General features: G+C 43.9%; 1 protein-coding gene across 1 annotated transcript in view; it reads right to left on the minus strand.

Annotated features, from left to right (window-relative positions):
- LOC134342575 (centrosomal protein of 192 kDa-like) overlaps positions 1–16,037 on the minus strand; it is a 62,836-nt gene that overhangs the window by 29,500 nt on the left and 17,299 nt on the right. The window contains exons 7-8 of the mRNA XM_063040890.1: positions 14,633–14,709; positions 2,204–2,299 (exon numbers count right to left, since the gene is read on the minus strand). Coding sequence (XP_062896960.1) covers positions 2,204–2,299; positions 14,633–14,709 — 173 coding nt within the window. The remainder of the gene's footprint in view (positions 1–2,203; positions 2,300–14,632; positions 14,710–16,037) is intronic.

The raw sequence follows: 16,037 nt of genomic DNA on the forward strand, positions 1-16,037 counted from the left end.
GATGACATAATTCTACATAACACTCCCTTATCAGAAATCTTGAGCTTTTTTCCCCCGAGGATACCCAAGTAAATCAGAACTCCAAAGTCAGATGAAATGGGACAAGGAGCATCAGAGTCTTATGTTTGGTTGGATTTAGATGAAAACACAGGGTTTTTCCCAATCAGGGTGTAATGGGTGCCAGTGGTTTGAGGGATTGGCAGCCTTGTTAGTGCTTAGGACCTAAAAGGCAATTTTAGTCATCCTCAACTAAGAATGTGGAAAACACTACAGGCCAAGCTGCAGATCTACTGAACATAGCCTTGGGAAGGTACACTGGATAGCACACTTTGAATCAATGAAAGTCAGTGCACAGTTTGTTAATTTCTCACTGCTGTATTCTTTGAAAGCACCCATTAATGTTAATTAGAATGTTTCAAGTTGCTTTCACAAAAGCAAGCACAAGGTAAATGCTTATTTCCTCTGCCTTCAAGTTTCTGAATAGTCATGATCCCATGAACACCATCTCACTACAGTATGCCTCGTTTGCACTATTTATTTATATTTGTATCCTAGAATAATTTTCATGTCCTGTACTGTACTACTGCCACAAAATGAAAAGAAACACAATGTCAGTGATAATAAATCTGATCTTAAGAGTCAGAGCAGGCCCTTCAGCCCATCTAAACACTTACTCTTATTCTTCACGGTCCCATCGACCCACACCTGGACCATAGCCCGCCATAACCCTTGCATCCAAACTTCTCGAGTGTTGCAGTCAAACCAACAAACACCACTTCCATTGGCAGCTCGTTCCACACTTGCATCAGCCTAAATGAAGAAGCTCCTCTCAGGTTCCTCTTAAATATTTCACCTTTCACACTTAACCTATGACCTCTAGTTCCAGTCTCACCCAACCTCAGTGGAAAAGGCCTGCTTCTGTTTACCCTGTCTACACTCAATTTTGGAGACCTCTATCAAATCTCTGCACACTCTCCTACACTCCAGGGAACAAAGTCCTAACCCATTCAACCTTTCCCTATAATTCAGGACTTCAAGTACAGGCAACATCCTTGTAAATGTTACTTGTACTCTTATCAATCTTATTGATACCTTTCCTGTAGGTAGGAGACCAGCACTGCACCCAATGCTCCAAATTTGCTTTCACCAATGTCTTACACAACTTCAACATAACATTCCAACTCCTATACTCAATAACACACATCAAAGTTGCTGGTGAACGCAGCAGGCCAGGCAGCATCTCTAGGAAGAGGTACAGTCGACGTTTCAGGCCGAGACCCTTCGTCAGGACTAACTGAAGGAAGAGTGAGTAAGGGATTTGAAAGCTGGAGGGGGAGGGGGAGATGCAAAATGATAGGAGAAGACAGGAGGGGGAGGGATAGAGCCGAGAGCTGGACAGGTGATAGGCAAAAGGGGATACGAGAGGATCATAGGACAGGAGGTCCGGGAAGAAAGACGGGGGGGGGGGTGACCCAGAGGATGGGCAAGAGGTATATTCAGAGGGACAGAGGGAGAAAAAGGAGAGTGAGAGAAAGAATGTGTGCATAAAAATGAGTAACAGATGGGGTACGAGGGGGAGGTGGGGCCTAGCGGAAGTTAGAGAAGTCAATGTTCATGCCATCAGGTTGGAGGCTACCCAGACGGAATATAAGGTGTTGTTCCTCCAACCTGAGTGTGGCTTCATCTTTACAGTAGAGGAGGACGTGGATAGACATGTCAGAATGGGAATGGGATGTGGAATTAAAATGTGTGGCCACTGGGAGATCCTGCTTTCTCCAGCTTTCAAATCCCTTACTCACTCTTCCTTCAGTTAGTCCTGACGAAGGGTCTCGGCCTGAAATGTCGACTGCACCTCTTCCTAGAGATGCTGCCTGGCCTGCTGCGTTCACCAGCAACTTTGATGTGTTTTGCTTGAATTTCCAGCATCTGCAGAATTCCTGTTGTTTCCTATACTCAATACTTTGATTTATGATGACTAATGTGCCAAATCCCATCTACCTGTGACACCCCTATCAAGGAATTATGGATCTGAATTATTCAGTGTTCTACCATTCATTGTGTAAATGCTACCCTGGTTTGTCCTCCCAAAGTGCAACACTTCACAATTGTCTGTATTATATTTTATCTGCCATTTCAAACCATTTTTCCAGCTAATACAGATTCTGAAAAAAAAACACACATTAGTATTGAAATGAGACCTTACCTCCTCTTTACTATGTCCTTGCAGTATTCCAAACAAGCTAGAGCATTTGAAGACTTGATAAAATGCTCTGTAGGTATCTCCTTTCCAATCCAACCACTGTCAGGTAGATGAAATAAGTGAACATTGTTAAAGAAAACTGACGCACAAAAAAGACTTTATCTCAAATCATTAATTCGATAGCAGTCCTCCAAATTAAGTGTATTTTATTTACAAAGGAAGTACAACAGCACCATTACCACCTCAGGAGTTGGCAAAGATTGGGCATGACATCTAAAGCTCTGACAAACTTCTACAGATGTGTGGTGGAGAGTATATTGACCTGCTGCATCACAGCCAGGTATGGAAACGCCAATGCCTTTGAACAGAAAATCCTACAAAAATAGGAGATATGGCCCAGTCCATCACAGATAATGCCCTCCCACCACTGAGCGCTGTTGCAGGAAAGCAGCATCCATCTTCAGAGACCCCGACCTCCCAGTAATGCTCTCTTCTTACTACTGCCACTTGAAAGGCACTGGAACCTCAGAACTCACACAACCAGGCTCAGGAACAGTTATTACCCCTCAAACATCAGGCTCCTGAACCAGAGGAAATAACTTCACTCAACTTCACTTGCCCCATCATTGAAATGTTCTCACACCCTATGGACTCATTTTCAAGGACTTTTCATCTCATGTTCTCAATATTTATTGCTCATTTATTATCACTACTACTAGTAGTTCTTTTTTCTTTTTGTATTTACAAAGTTTGGTTTTTGCACACTGGCTATCTGTACTGTTGGTGCAGTTTTCCATTGATTTTATTATGGTTATTGGATTTATTGAATATGCCTGCAAAAATGAAACTCAGGGTTGTATATGGTGACATAGACAATAGGTGCAGGAGTAGGCCATTCAGCCCTTCGAGCCAACACCACCATTCACTGTGATCACAGCTGATCAACCACAATCGGTTCCCTTTTCCTGCCTTCTCCCCATATCCCTTCACTCTGCTATCTTTAAGAGCTCTATCTAACTCTTTTTTGAAAGAATCCCGAGAATTGGCCTCCACTACCTTCTGAGGCAGAGCATTCCACAGAACAACCCTCTGTGTGAAAAAGTTTTTCCTCAACTCCGTTCTAAATTGTCTACCCCTTATTCTTAAACTGTGGCCTCTGGTTCTGGACTCCCCCAACATCGGGAACATATTTCCTTCCTCTAGTGTGTACAATCCCTCAATAATCTTATATGTTTCAATCAGATCCCCTCTCATCATTCTAAATTCTAGTGTATACAACCCCAGTCGCTCCAATCTTTCAACGTATGACAGTCCCGCCATCCCGGGAATTAACTTCGTGAACCTACGCTGCACTCCCTCAATAGCTAGAATGTCCTTCCTCAAATTTGGAGACCAAAACTGCACACAATATTTCAGTTATGGTCTCACCAGGGCCCTGTACAACTGCAGAAGAACCTCTTTGCTCCTATACTCAATTCCCCTTGCTATGAAGGCCAGCATGCCATTAGCTTTCTTCACTGCCTGCTGTACCTACATGCTTACTTTCAGTGACTGATGTACAAGGACACCGAGATCTCGTTGTACTTCCCCTTTTCCTAACCTGACACCATTCAGATAGTAATCTGCCTTCCTGTTCTTGCCACCAAAGTGAATAACCTCACAGTTATCCACATTAAACTGCATCTGCCATGCATCTGCCCACTGACCCAACCTGTCCAAGTCACCCTGCATTCTCATAACATCCTCCTCACATTTCACACTGCCACCCAACTTTGTGTCATCTGCAAATTTTGCTGATGTTACTTTTAATCCCCTCATCTAAATCATTCATGTATATTGTAAATAGCTGCGGTCCCAGCACCGAGCCTTGCGGTACCCCACTAGTCACTGCCTGCCATTCTGAAAAGGACCCATTATCCCTACTCTTTGTTTCCTGTCTGCCAACCAATTTTCTACCCATGTCAGTACCCTACCCCCAATACCATTTGCTCTAATTTTGCACACGAACCTCCTATGTGGGACCTTATCAAAGGCTTTTTGAAAGTCCAGGTACACTACATCCACTGGCTTTCCCATGTCCATTTTCATAGTCACATCCTCAAAAAATTCCAGAAGTTTAGTCAAGCATGACTTCCTCTTAGTAAATCCATGCTGACTTGGACCTATCCTGCCACTGCTATCCAAATATGCCGCTATTATAACTTTTATAATTGATTCCAGCATCTTCCCCACCACTGATGTCAGACTAACTGGTCTATAATTGCCTGCTTTCTCTCTCCCTCCTTTCTTTAAAAAGTGGGATAACATTAGCTACCCTCCAATCCGCAGGAACTGATCCTGAATCTGTAGAGCATTGGAAAATGATTACCAATGCGTCCACGATTTCTAGAGCCACCTCCTTAAGTAGCCTGGGATGCAGATCATCAGGCCCTGGGGATTTATCAACCTTCAGTCCCATCAGCTTACCCAACACCATTTTGTGCCTGATGCAAATTTCCTTCTGTTACCCTAGGTCCTCTGGCCACTATTACACCTGGGAGATTGTTTGTGTCTTCCCTAGTGAAGACACATCCAAAGTACCTGTTCAGCTCGTCTGCCATTTCCTTGTTCCACAGAAAACCATAGAAACCATAGAAACTACAGCACAGAAACAGGCCCTTTGGCCCTTCTTGGCTGTGCAGAACCATTTTCTGCCTAGTCCCACTGACCTGCACACGGACCATATCCCTCCATACACCTCCCATCCATGTATCTGTCCAATTTATTCTTAAATGTTAAAAAAGAACCCGCATTTACCACCTCGTCTGGCAGCTCATTCCATACTCCCACCACTCTCTGTGTGAAGAAGCCCCTCCTAATGTTCCCTTTAAACTTTTCCCCCCTCACCCTTAACCCATGTCCTCTGGTTTTTTTCTCCCCTTGCCTCAGTGGAAAAAGCCTGCTTGCATTCACTCTATCTATACCCATCATAATTTTATATACCTCTATCAAATCTCCCCTCATTCTTCTACGCTCCAGGGAATAAAGTCCTAACCTATTCAACCTTTCTCTGTAACTGAGTTTCTCAAGTCCCGGCAACATCCTTGTAAACCTTCTCTGCACTCTTTCAACCTTACTTATATCCTTCCTGTAATTTGGTGATCAAAACTGAACACAATACTCCAGATTCGGCCTCACCAATGCCTTATACAACCTCATCATAACATTCCAGCTCTTATACTCAATACTTTGATTAATAAAGGCCAATGTACCAAAAGCTCTCTTTACGACCCTATCTACCTGTGACGACACTTTTAGGGAATTTTGTATCTGTATTTCCAGGTCCCTCTGTTCCACTGCACTCCTCAGTGCCTTACCATTAACCCTGTATGTTCTACGTTGGTTTGTCCTTCCAACGTGCATACCTCACACTTGTCAGTATTAAACTCCATCTGCCATTTTTCAGCCCATTTTTCCAGCTGGTCCAAGTCCCTCTGCAGGCTCTGAGAACCTTCCTCACTGTCTACTACACCTCCAATCTTTGTATCATCAGCAAACTTGCTGATCCAATTTACCACATTATCATCCAGATCATTGATATAGATGACAAATAACAATGGACCCAGCACTGATCCCTGTGGCACACCACTAGTCACAGGCCTCCACTCAGAGAAGCAATTCTCTACCACCACTCTCTGGCTTCTTCCATCGAGCCAATGTCTAATCCAATTTACCACCTCTCCATGTCTACCTAGCGACTGAATTTTCCTAACTAACCTCCCATGCGGGACCTTGTCAAAGGCCTTACTGAAGTCTATGTAGACAATATCCACTGCCTTCCCTTCATCCACTTTCCTGGTAACCTCCTCGAAAAACTCCAACAGATTGGTCAAACATGACCTACCACGCACAAAGCCATGTTGACTCTCCCTAATAAGCCCCTGTCTATCCAAATGCTTGTAAATTCTGTCTCTTAGTACTCCCTCCAATAACTTACCTACTACTGACGTTAAACTCACCGGCCTATAATTTCCCAGATTACTTTTCGATCCTTTTTTAAACAACGGAACAACATGAGCCACTCTCCAATCCTCCGGCACTTCACCCGTAGACAGCGGCATTTTAAATATTTCTGCCAGGGCCCCCGCAATTTCAACACTAGTCTCCTTCAAGGTCCGAGGGAACACTCTGTCAGGTCTCGGGGATTTATCCACTTTAATTTTCCTCAAGACAGCAAGCACCTCCTCCTTTTCAATCTGTACAGTTTCCATGGTCTCACTACTTGATTCCCTCAATTCCATAGATTTCATGCCAGCTTCCTTAGTAAATACAGATGCAAAAAACCTATTTAATAATAATTCCCCATAATAATTTCAGCCGTTTCTGTCTTCAAGGGCCCAACTTTCGTCTTAACTAATTTTTTCCTCTTCACATACCTAAAGAAGCTTTTACTATCCTCCTTTATATTTTTGGCTAGCTTACCTTCGTACCTCATCTTTTCCCCCCGTATTGCCTTTTTAGTTCTCTTCTGTTGCTCCTTAAAAGTCTCCCAATTCTCTGGCTTCCCACTCATCCTTGCTATGTTATACTTCCTCTCTTATTTTTATACTGTCCTTAACTTCCCTTGTCATCCATGGTGGCCCCTTACTCCCCTTAGAACCTTTCTTCCTCTTTGGAATGAACTGATCCTGCATCTTCTGTATTATTCCCAGAAATACCTGCCATTGTTGTTCCACGGTCATCCCTGCTAGGGTATCTTTCCAGTCAATTTTTGCCAGCTCCTCCCTCATGTGTCCTTAGTCCCCTTTGTTCAACTGTAATACTGACACTTCCAATCTTCCCTTCTCCCTCTCAAATTGTAGATTAAAACTTATCATATTATGGTCACTCCCTCCTAATGGCTCCTTTACCTCGAGTTCCTTTATCAAATCTGGCTCATTACACAACACTAAATCCAGAATTGCCTTCTCTCTGGTAGGCTCTAATACAAGCTGCTCTAAGAATCCATCTCTGAGGCATTCCACAAACTCCCTTTCTTGGGGTCCAGTACCAACCTGATTTTCCCAGTCTACCTGCATGTTAAAATCCCCCAGAGCAACCATAGAATTATTTTTGCGACATGCCAATTTTAACTCTTGATTTAACTTGCACCCTATATCGAGGCTACTGTTTGGGGGCCTGTAGATAACTCCCATCAGGGTCTTTTTGCCCTTATAGTTTCTCAGTTCTATCCAAAGGACATACATGTAGACCATAAGACCATAAGATAAAGGAGCAGAAGTAGGCCATTCGGCCCATCGAGTCTGCTCCGCCATTTTATCATGAGCTGATCCATTTTATCCTCTTTGGTCCCACTGCCCCTCCTTCTCACCAGAACCTTTGATGCCCTGGCTACTCAAATACCCATCAATCTCTGCCTTAAAGACACACAATGACTTGGCCTCCACTGCTGCCCATGGCAACAAATTCCATAGATTCACCATCCTCTGACTAAAAAAATTTTTTCGCATTTCTGTTCTGAAAGGGCGCCCTTCAATCCTGAAGTCATGCCCTCTCGTACTAGACTCCCCCATCATGGGAAACAACTTTGCCACATCCACTCTGTCCATGCCTTTTAACATTCGATATGTTTCTATGAGGTCTCCCCTCATTCTTCTAAACTCCAAGGAATACAGTCCAAGAGCGGACAAACGTTCCTCATATGTTAACCCTCTCATTCCCGGAATCATTCTAGTGAATCTTCTCTGTACCCTCTCCAACGTCAGCACATCCTTTCTTAAATAAGGAGACCAAAACTGCCCACAGTACTCCAAGTGAGGTCTCACCAGCGCCTTATAGAGCCTCAACATCACATCCCTGCTCCTATACTCTATTCTACATGTAGATTGGGTGAACCAAATTGGTAAAGGTGCTGAGGAAGAGGATTTCTTGGAATGTATGCAGGATGGTTTTTTGAACCAACATGTCGAGGAACCAACTAGAGAGCAGGCTATTCTAGACTGGGTTTTGAGCAATGAGGAAGGGTTAATTAGCAACCTTGTCGTGAGAGGCCCCTTGGGTAAGAGTGACCATAATATGGTGGAATTCTTCATTAAGATGGAGAGTGACATAGTTAATTCAGAAACAAAGGTTCTGAACTTAAAGAGGGGTAACGTTGAAGGTATGAGGACGTGAATTAGCTAAGATAGACTGGCAAATTACACTTAAAGGATTGACGGTGGATATGCAATGGCAAGCATTTAAGGATTGCATGGATGAACTACAACAATTGTTCATCCCAGTTTGGCAAAAGAATAAATCAAGGAAGGTAGTGCACCCGTGGCTGACAAGAGAAATTAGGGATAGTATCAATTCCAAAGAAGAAGCATACAAATTAGCCAGAAAAAGTGGCTCACCTGAGGACTGGGAGAAATTCAGAGTTCAGCAGAGGAGGACAAAGGGCTTAATTAGGAAGGGGAAAAAAGATTATGAGAGAAAACTGGCAGGGAACATAAAAACTGACTGTAAAAGCTTTTATAGATATGTGAAAAGAAAAAGATTGGTTAAGACAAATATAGGTCCCCTGCAGACAGAAACAGGTGAATTGATTTGGGGAGCAAGGACATGGCAGACCAATTGAATAATTACTTTGGTTCTGTCTTCACTAAGGAGGACATAAATAATCTTCCAGAAATAGTAGGGGACAGAGGGTCCAGTGAGATGGAGGAACTGAGTGAAATACATGTTAGTAGGGAAGTGGTGTTGGGTAAATTGAAGGGATTAAAGGCAGATAAATCCCCAGGGCCAGATGGTCTGCATCCCAGAGTGCTTAAGGAAGTAGCCCAAGAAATAGTGGATGCATTAGTGATAATTTTTCAAAACTCGTTAGATTCTGGACTAGTTCCTGAGGATTGGAGGGTGGCTAATGTAACCCCACTTTTTAAAAAAGGAGGGAGAGAGAAACCGGGGAATTATAGACCGGTTAGCCTAACGTCGGTGGTGGGGAAACTGCTGGAGTCAGTTATCAAAGATGTGATAACAGCACATTTGGAAAGCGGTGAAATCATCGGACAAAGTCAGCATGGATTTGTGAAAGGAAAATCATGTCTGACGAATCTCATAGAATTTTTTGAGGATGTAACTAGTAGAGTGGATAGGGGAGAACCAGTGGATGTGGTATATTTGGATTTTCAAAAGGCTTTTGACAAGGTCCGACACAGGAGATTAGTGTGCAAACTTAAAGCACACGGTATTGGGGGTAAGGTATTGATGTGGATAGAGAATTGGTTAGCAGACAGGAAGCAAAGAGTGGGAATAAACGGGACCTTTTCAGAATGGCAGGCAGTGACTAGTGGGGTACCGCAAGGCTCAGTGCTGGGACCCCAGTTGTTTACAATATATATTAATGACTTGGATGAGGGAATTAAATGCAGCATCTCCAAGTTTGCGGATGACACGAAGCTGGGCGGCAGTGTTAGCTGTGAGGAGGATGCTAAGAGGATGCAGAGTGACTTGGATAGGTTGGGTGAGTGGGCAAATTCATGGCAGATGCAATTTAATGTGGATAAATGTGAAGTTATCCACTTTGGTGGCTAAAATAGGAAAACAGATTATTATCTGAATGGTGGCCGATTAGGAAAAGGGGAGGTGCAACGAGACCTGGGTGTCATTATACACCAGTCATTGAAAGTGGGCATGCAGGTACAGCAGGCGGTGAAAAAGGCGAATGGTATGTTGGCATTTATAGCGAGAGGATTCGAGTACAGGAGCAGGGAGGTACTACTGCAGTTGTACAAGGCCTTGGTGAGACCACACCTGGAGTATTGTGTGCAGTTTTGGTCCCCTAATCTGAGGAAAGACATCCTTGCCATAGAGGGAGTACAAAGAAGGTTCACCAGATTGATTCCTGGGATGGCAGGACTTTCATATGAAGAAAGACTGGATGAACTGGGCTTGTACTCGTTGGAATTTAGAAAATTGAGGGGGGATTTGATTGAAGCGTATAAAATCCTAAAGGGATTGGACAAGCTAGATGCAGGAAGATTGTTCCCGATGTTGGGGAAGTCCAGAACGAGGGGTCACAGTTTGAGGATAAAGGGGAAGCCTTTTAGGACCGAGATTAGGAAAAACTTCTTCACACAGAGAGTGGTGAATCTGTGGAATTCTCTGCCACAGGAAACAGTTGAGGCCAGTTCATTGGCTATATTTAAGAGGGAGTTAGATATGGCCCTTGTGGCTATGGGGATCAGCGGGTATGGAGGGAAGGCTGGTGCAGGGTTCTGAGCTGGATGATCAGCCATGATCATAATAAATGGCGGTGCAGGCTCGAAGGGCCGAATGGCCTACTCCTGCACCTATTTTCTATGTTTCTATGTTTCTATTCCTCTAGAAATGAATGCCAACATTGCATTCGCCTTCTTCACTACCGACTCAACCTGGAGGTTAACTTTAAGGGAATCCTGTACGAGGACTCCCAAGTCCCGTTGCATCTCAGAACTTTGAATTCTTTCCCCATTTAAATAATAGTCTGCCCGTTTATTTTTTCTGCCAAAGTGCATAACCATACACTTTCCAACATTATACTTCATTTGCCACTTCTCTACCCATTCTTCCAATCTATCCAAGTCTCTCTGCAGACTCTCCGTTTCCTCAGCACTACCGGCCCCTCCACCTGTCTTCATATCGTCAGCAAACTTAGCCACAAAGCCCTCTATTCCATAATCCAAATCGTTGATGTACAATGTAAAAAGAAGCGGCCCCAACACTGATCCCTGTGGAACACCACTGGTAACCGGCAGCCAACCAGAATAGGATCCCTTTATTCCCACTCTCTGTTTCCTGCCAATCAGCCAAGGCTCTATCCACGTATGTAACTTTCCTGTAATTCCATGGGCTCTTATCTTGTTAAACAGCCTCATGTGTGGCACCTTGTCAAAGGCCTTCTGAAAATCCAAATATACAACATCCACTGCATCTCCCTTGTCTAGCCTGCTGGTAATTTCCTCAAAAAATTGTAATAGGTTTGTCAGGCAGGATTTTCCTTGAAGGAATCCATGCTGAGTTCTGCCTATCTTGTCATATGCCTCCAGGACTCTGTAATCTCATCCTTGACAATCGACTCCAACAACTTCCCAACCACCGACGTCAAGCTAACAGGTCTATAATTTCCTTTTTGCTTCCTTGCCCCCTTCTTAAATAGCGGAGTGACATTTGCAATCTTCCAGTCCTCCGGAACCATGCCAGAATCTATCGACTTTTGAAAGATCATCGCTAATGCCTCCGCAATCTCCACAGCTACTTCCTTCAGAACACGAGGGTGCATTCCATCTGGTCCAGGAGATTTATCAACCTTTAGCCTATTCAGCTTCCTGAGTACTTTCTCTGTCGTAATTGTGACTGCGCACACTTCTCTTCCCTGCCACCCTTGAGTGTCCGGTATCCTGCTGTCTTCCTCAGTGAAGACTGATGCAAAATACTTGTTCAGTTCCTCTGCCATCTCCTCATCTCCCATTACAATTTCTCCAGTATCATTTTCTATCAGTCCTATATCTACTCTCACCTGTCTTTTACTCTTTATATACTTGAAAATGCTTTTAGTATCCTCTTCGATATTATTTGCTAGTTTCCTTTCATAGTTAATCTTTTCTCTCTTAATGACCTTCTTGGTTTCCTTTTGTAAGGTTTTAAAGACTTCCCAATCCTCTGTCTTCCCACTAATTTTTGCTTCCTTGTATGCCCTCTCCTTAGCTTTAACTTTGGCTTTGACTTCTCTTGTCAACCACGGTTGCATCCTTTTTCCAATCGAAAATTTCTTCTTTTTTGGAATATACCTGTCTTGCACATTCCTCATTTCTCGCATAAACTCCAGCCACTGCTGCTCTGCCGTCTTTCCCGCCAGTGTCTCTTTCCAGTCAACTTTGGCCAGTTCCTCTCTCATGCCACTGTAGTTTCCTTTACTCCACTGAAACACCAACACATCAGATTTAGGTTTCTCTTTTTCTAATTTCACAGTGAACTCAATCATGTTATGATCACTGCCTCCTAAGGATTCCTTCACCTCAATCTCTCCAATCACCTCCGGTTCATTACACAATACCCAGTCCAGTACAGCCGATCCCCTAGTGGGCTCAACAACAAGCTGTTCTAAAAAGCCATCTCGCAGACATTCTACAAATTCTCTCTCTTGAGATCCAGTGCCGACCTGATTTTTCCAATCTACTCGCATGTTAAAATCCCCCACAATTATCATAACACTGCCCTTCTGACAAGCTTTTTCTATTTCCAGTTGTAATTTGTAGTCCACATCCCTGCAGCTGTTTGGAGGCCTATAAATAACTGCCATCAGGGTCCTTTTACCCCTGCTATTCCTTAGCTCAACCCATAAAGATTCTGCACCTTCCAATCCTATATCACCTCTTTCTAATGATTTAATATCATTTCTTACCAATAAAGCCACGCCTCCCCCTCTGCCTACCTTCCTATCCTTCCGATACACCGTGTATCCTTGGACGTTCAGCTCCCAGAGACATGCATCCTTTAGCCAGGTCTCAGTGATGGTCACAATATCATACCTGCCAATCTGTAGCTGTACAACAAGATCATCCACCTTATTTCTTATGCTGCGTGCATTTAAGTACAACACCTTAAGACCAGTATTTGATACTTTTTGCTTTGATTTCACTGCAACTTTATTGCACTGCAACTCATCCCAATGGCTACACATTTGCCCCATCACCTGCCTGTCTTTCCTGACATCTTTACTGCTCACTATCTTTGATTTATTTCTGTTTTCCCCTTCCTCCGCTCTATCATTCCGGTTCCCATCCCCCTGCCAAATTAGTTTAAACCCTCCCTAACAGCTCCATTAAACTTTCCCGCCAGGATATTGGTCCCCTTCGGGTTCAGGTGTAACCTGTCCTTTTTGAACAGGTCATACTTCCCCCAGAAGAGATCCCAATTATCCAAGAATCTGAAGCCCTGCTCCCTACACCAGTCTCTCAGCCACGCATTCATCTACCTGATCCGACTACTCTTGCCCTCGCTAGCACTTGGCACAGGTAGGAATCCCGAGATTACTAGCCTGGAGGTCCTGCTTCTCAGCTTCCTTCCTAACTCCTGGAAATCTCTCTTCAGGACCTCCTCCTTTGTCCTATCTATGTCATTGGTACCAACACGTACCAAGACAACTGGTTGCTCACCCTCCCCCTTTAGAATATTCAGGACCCGATCCGAGACATCCCGTACCCTGGCACCTGGGAGGCAACACACCATGCGGGTATCTCTGTCAAGCTCACAGAATCTCCTGTCTGTTTCCCTGACTATGGAATCCCCCACGACTACCGCATTTCTCTTCACCCTCCTTCTCTCCTGCACAACAGCGCCAGGCTCAGTGCCAGAGACCCGGTCACAGTGGGCGTCCCCCGTCAAGTCATCCCCCTCAACAGCATCCAGAACAAGATAATGTACTTTGATAATAAATTTTGTTCAACTATGTTCACTGAAGGAGACATAAATATAAAAGATAGAGGAACCATGTCTAAACAAAAAAAGAGATGTGGCAGTCCAGCAGGTAATAGACTTGAAGAATACTATCCTGATGTTGAATAGGAAAAAAAAATGGCATGCATGGAAAACAAACTTGGGAATTAAGAATTAGACAAACTAAATGACTTTGACTTTGCCATGTAGTGGAAGAAAGAGAGGTCACTATTTCATGGGACTGCTCTGCAATCTCCATTTTTTGAACTGTCCTTTGAACTGGTTTTGCTCAGGGACAACTGGATTAAAGCTATTAAAAGTAGACACAATGAGGCCCCTAGTGATAATCTGCTGATCTATAGATCATTTCTGAATAAAAAAGGTTGGAATCTGAGGGAGCTTTGGATGCAAAGCAGCAAGAACCCCAGAGACTAACAACCATAAGGAAGAACCCATCTGCCCATGCTAGAGACAGGGAGAAGGATCAATCCTTTGGCCAGCAGGAGATCCTCTATTTCAGTGTTATAAATTGAAGTGATGATCTGAGCGAGTGTTGGTACAAAGGGAACAACAGACTTAAACTATTGGCCCGCTGTCAATATAGTTTATATTGATACATAATGAGAGATAATAAAGTGCAAGTTTTTTTATTAATTAAGATTTATATAATGAATTGCCAAACTTGGGTCAGTTTGCTATAGGACAACAACTTAATACCAACTCTTCAGGTAGATGTACTCCAAGCAGAGGGTGCAGATGTGCAAGAACCATCTTGCCAACATGCTACTACCCTTCCCAGTAAGTTATTTGCTTTAGTTCCACTAACAGAGAGAAAGACAATTTTTAGTAAAATTGCTCAGAGAAGAATAAACTTGTTTCAACCATTAACTGCATTACCATTTTCAAATTTCTAAACATTTCAAATTATGAAGCCTTGCATTTCAACAAAGTTCACAAACATTAGTTGTCTGAAAAACAATTACCAATATAGCTCACCTTTACATATGGAGATTCAAATGATAAAAACCATTGTACAGTTTCTTCGCTATCATTTTCAATTTCCAGTAATGACTCTGTGTTAGGATCAACAAAAATATCATCAGTAAATTGGTCCTGGCTCAAGCATTTAAATTTAGGCCAATATTTTAGTCTCATACTTAGGGTCTGCATTTTTTTGGGGTTTCTCTTCTAGATCCCTCTCATGCTTCATTGATGCTCACTTTACCCATGAGATGTCTCTGTTCTCACAACCCTTCTTTCAGAAAGCTGTTAACCAGACAAATTCACTTTCCAAACCCAAGATTAAACAAATTTCCTTCTTGAAGTGTACTCTGTAAATGCTTATCTCAAAAAGTTAACACTTTATTAATCCGCAAACAACAGGAATTCTGCAGACGCTGGAAATTCAAGCAACATACATCAAAGTTGCTGGTGAACGCAGCAGGCCAAGCAGCATCTATAGGAAGAGGCGCAGTCGACGTTTCAGGCCGAGACCCTTCGTCAGGACTAACTGAAGGAAGAGTGAGTAAGGGATTTGAAAGCTGGAGGGGGAGGGGGAGATGCAAAATGATAGGAGAAGACAGGAGGGGGAGAGATAGAGCCGAGAGCTGGACAGGTGATAGGCAAAAGGGGATACGAGAGGATCATGGGACAGGAGGTCCGGGAAGAAAGACGGGGGGGGGGGTTGACCCAGAGGATGGGCAAGAGGTATATTAGGAGGGACAGAGGGAGAAAAAGGAGAGTGAGAGAAAGAATGTGTGCATAAAAATGAGTAACAGATGGGGTACGAGGGGGAGGTGGGGCCTTAGCGGAAGTTAGAGAAGTCGATGTTCACGCCATCAGGTTGGAGGCTACCCAGACAGAATATAAGGTGTTGTTCCTCCAAACTGAGTGTGGCTTCATCTTTACAGTAGAGGGGGCCATGGATAGACATGTCAGAATGGGAATGGGATGTGGAATTAAAATGTGTGGCCACTGGGAGATCCTGCTTTCTCTGGCGGACAGAGCGTAGATGTTCAGCAAAGCGGTCTCCCAGTCTGCGTCGGGTCTCACCAATATATAAAAGGCCACATCGGGAGCACCGGACGCAGTATATCACCCCAGTCGACTCACAGGTGAAGTGATGCCTCACCTGGAAGGACTGTTTGGGGCCCTGAATGGTGGTAAGGGAGGAAGTGTAAGGGCATGTGTAGCACTTGTTCCGCTTACACGGATAAGTGCCAGGAGGGAGATCAGTGGGGAGGGATGGGGGGGACGAATGGACAAGGGAGTTGTGTAGGGAGCGATCCCTGCAGAATGCAGGGGGGGGGGAGGGAAAGATGTGCTTAGTGGTGGGATCCCGTTGGAGGTGGCGGAAGTTACGGAGAATAATATGTTGGACCCGGAGGCTGGTGGGGTGGTA

This window comes from Mobula hypostoma, chromosome 1 (assembly GCF_963921235.1).
Source record: "Mobula hypostoma chromosome 1, sMobHyp1.1, whole genome shotgun sequence".
In the NCBI taxonomy this organism is placed as follows: domain Eukaryota; kingdom Metazoa; phylum Chordata; class Chondrichthyes; order Myliobatiformes; family Myliobatidae; genus Mobula; species Mobula hypostoma.